The sequence below is a fragment of the Morone saxatilis genome, unplaced genomic scaffold (genome assembly GCF_004916995.1).
Source record: "Morone saxatilis isolate NCDOM2014 unplaced genomic scaffold, NCSU_SB_2.0 Contig19, whole genome shotgun sequence".
NCBI classification, from domain to species: domain Eukaryota; kingdom Metazoa; phylum Chordata; class Actinopteri; family Moronidae; genus Morone; species Morone saxatilis.
The window spans coordinates 465,283-467,499 of record NW_023339751.1 but is presented as its reverse complement, the minus strand read 5'-3'; the positions used below and the strand labels follow the sequence as shown (position 1 = coordinate 467,499).

At 45.1% G+C, this 2,217-nt stretch overlaps 1 protein-coding gene across 1 annotated transcript in view; it reads right to left on the bottom strand.

Annotated features, from left to right (window-relative positions):
• thada (THADA armadillo repeat containing) overlaps positions 1 to 2,217 on the bottom strand; it is a gene marked incomplete in the record, with an annotated part of 71,220 nt that overhangs the window by 16,349 nt on the left and 52,654 nt on the right. The window contains 1 exon segment of the mRNA XM_035664215.1: positions 1,427 to 1,530. Coding sequence (XP_035520108.1) covers positions 1,427 to 1,530 — 104 coding nt within the window.

The window sequence follows — 2,217 nt, the reverse complement described above, 5'->3', positions numbered from 1 at the left end:
ATCCATCATCCATCGTATCGATCAGTCAGTCAGGATCAGTTTCAGTGAAGTTGAACAACCAGACTGTGTGATGTTACACTGTGTTGGAAATAAATGAACTAAAGGTTCAGTCTCCTTCATTACCGCTTTTTCCATTATCGTTATCGATGTAACTTTAGGATCAGTAATCTAACACATTCTTTCTGGACTAAATTTCACACATATTGTGAAAAGCATTTTTCAACCTGACCCGTTCTCTCAACTAGCTCTGTCATCTTTTTCCAGTAAGTATGAAAAAAAAAGTCTGTTTTGTTTGGAAAATGAACCGACATTATTGTGGTTGAGAGAAATGGCGACCACGTTTAATCTGGAGAGATTTTATAATGAAGATAGAGGAGGTATGTTTGATAAGATCTGGGTGAGGACTGATGTACTGTGTTCACTGTGAAGGGCCATGCTGTGTATATTCCTTTCATATAACAATGTATTTGCACTTCTGTAGTTTCTGTTTTTTAAGGAAAAGGCTTTGCGTTTAATACAATTATGACAGTGGTATCTGTTATTACTTAGAATGTGCTGGCTCCACTATAAAAATAATAAACATATGTTTTATTTTTTCTAGGCTGTAAGAAGCTGAATCATTAGATCAGGATCCAAACAATACAGTGGAGAGGCTCTAACGGGTTGGTGTCAGGCCTGATGTGCCACCACAAAGCCAAAGTCAACTGCAGTGAGCTACACGAGCGTCTGCACTCGTTTTTACAGCGTCGACACCCTCTCTGAGCCAGAAAAACTCCAAAAAATGACACAACGCAGAGACGGTGTGAGGCCAAAACCCAACACTGACTCAGAGCAGACGAACAATGCATTCCATCCTTTTTGGAAGGTGGCCGCTTCAAATTAGTGGTGTTCTGGACTAGAGAAGAGGTTTTCTTTTTCCAAAAACAAAGATCCTCTGACCTGTGTTGTCCTTAGATCTGGGCGCCGGGCTCCGCAGTGCTGCATGATCAAACGGACTGACGGTGGGCGCGCTCTGGTGAGCAAGAATTCACCTCGTCATCTTAATAAAGGCTCATCAGTGTAACCAAGCAGAGCTAGCAGGGCTAGTGTTGCTAACCCAGCGACCCCTGTGTTATCTGCTGCAGGCCGCGAGCCCAGGGAAGAGACCGGAGACCCAGGCCTGACCTCAGCCAGGCAGGAGGGGGCCGACGGGGTAATCTGTGCCCCATCTTAAGGCCTCCATCTTGGGCGAGAGGGCCAGAGGTAGAAAGGGGGGCTGTGGATGGGACAGCAGGCGGTCTCTTTGAAATGGAAGCCTGGGCAGGACATGAAGCGGACACGGCCAGGGAGGGGATGAACGGTGAGACAAGGAGCTATTCTTCTAGTGAGCGGGAGGGATGCTTATCTGTGTGTGTGTGTGTGTGTGTGTGTGTGTGTCTAGGATTACCGAGAAGCGAGCCACATGCGCTGACGGAGGGCTTCGCTGATGCCATTTCCTGCTGGCAGCGGCCTGTGTGAGTCAGTCTGGTAGGAGCGCAGCAGAAACAGCACCTGCATACACACAAACATACACTCTTCAACTGAGATACACACGTGAGAACAATCATTTACTTATACGTGAGACCGGGTCAGCCCCACTGACTGAAATGTTGCATCCACTAAAAAGAGAATTGCTCTGGATTAACAAACTACAGAAACTGAAAGCATAAGATGAAAACCCCCGGGTGTCTTTAACACTCACACAGAGGGGGGGAGGGGTCACCCTCACAGAAAACAGGTCCCTGATTCAGCTGGTGGCTTTCTGTTGGAGGAAGCATGTTCTCCCTGTGTCAGTGTGGGTTCCATCTGGATGTGTCACTTTCTACCACAGTCATTGAGAAACTCTACAGCCAGTAGGTGTGAATGTGTTTGCCTGTCTATATAAAGCTGTAAGCTCCAACCTGGACAGGACCTTTATACACTGTAATGAACATGTAATGGGAATGTGTATCATTAAACACACTGCCCCGCTCTGATTTGCAAATCCAATTCAGAGCAAATAAATCATGAAAAGCAGGAAAGAGTGTTAAAGTGTTAAAGACATGAATATTAATGACTGAATGACTTTGTTTTGCCATTTCTTGTACACATCCAATATTTACTCATGGCTGCTATGACGACCCAATTTCCCTTCGGGGATTCATATATATATATATATATATACACATTTATTTTATTTATAGAGAGAGAGAGAGAGAG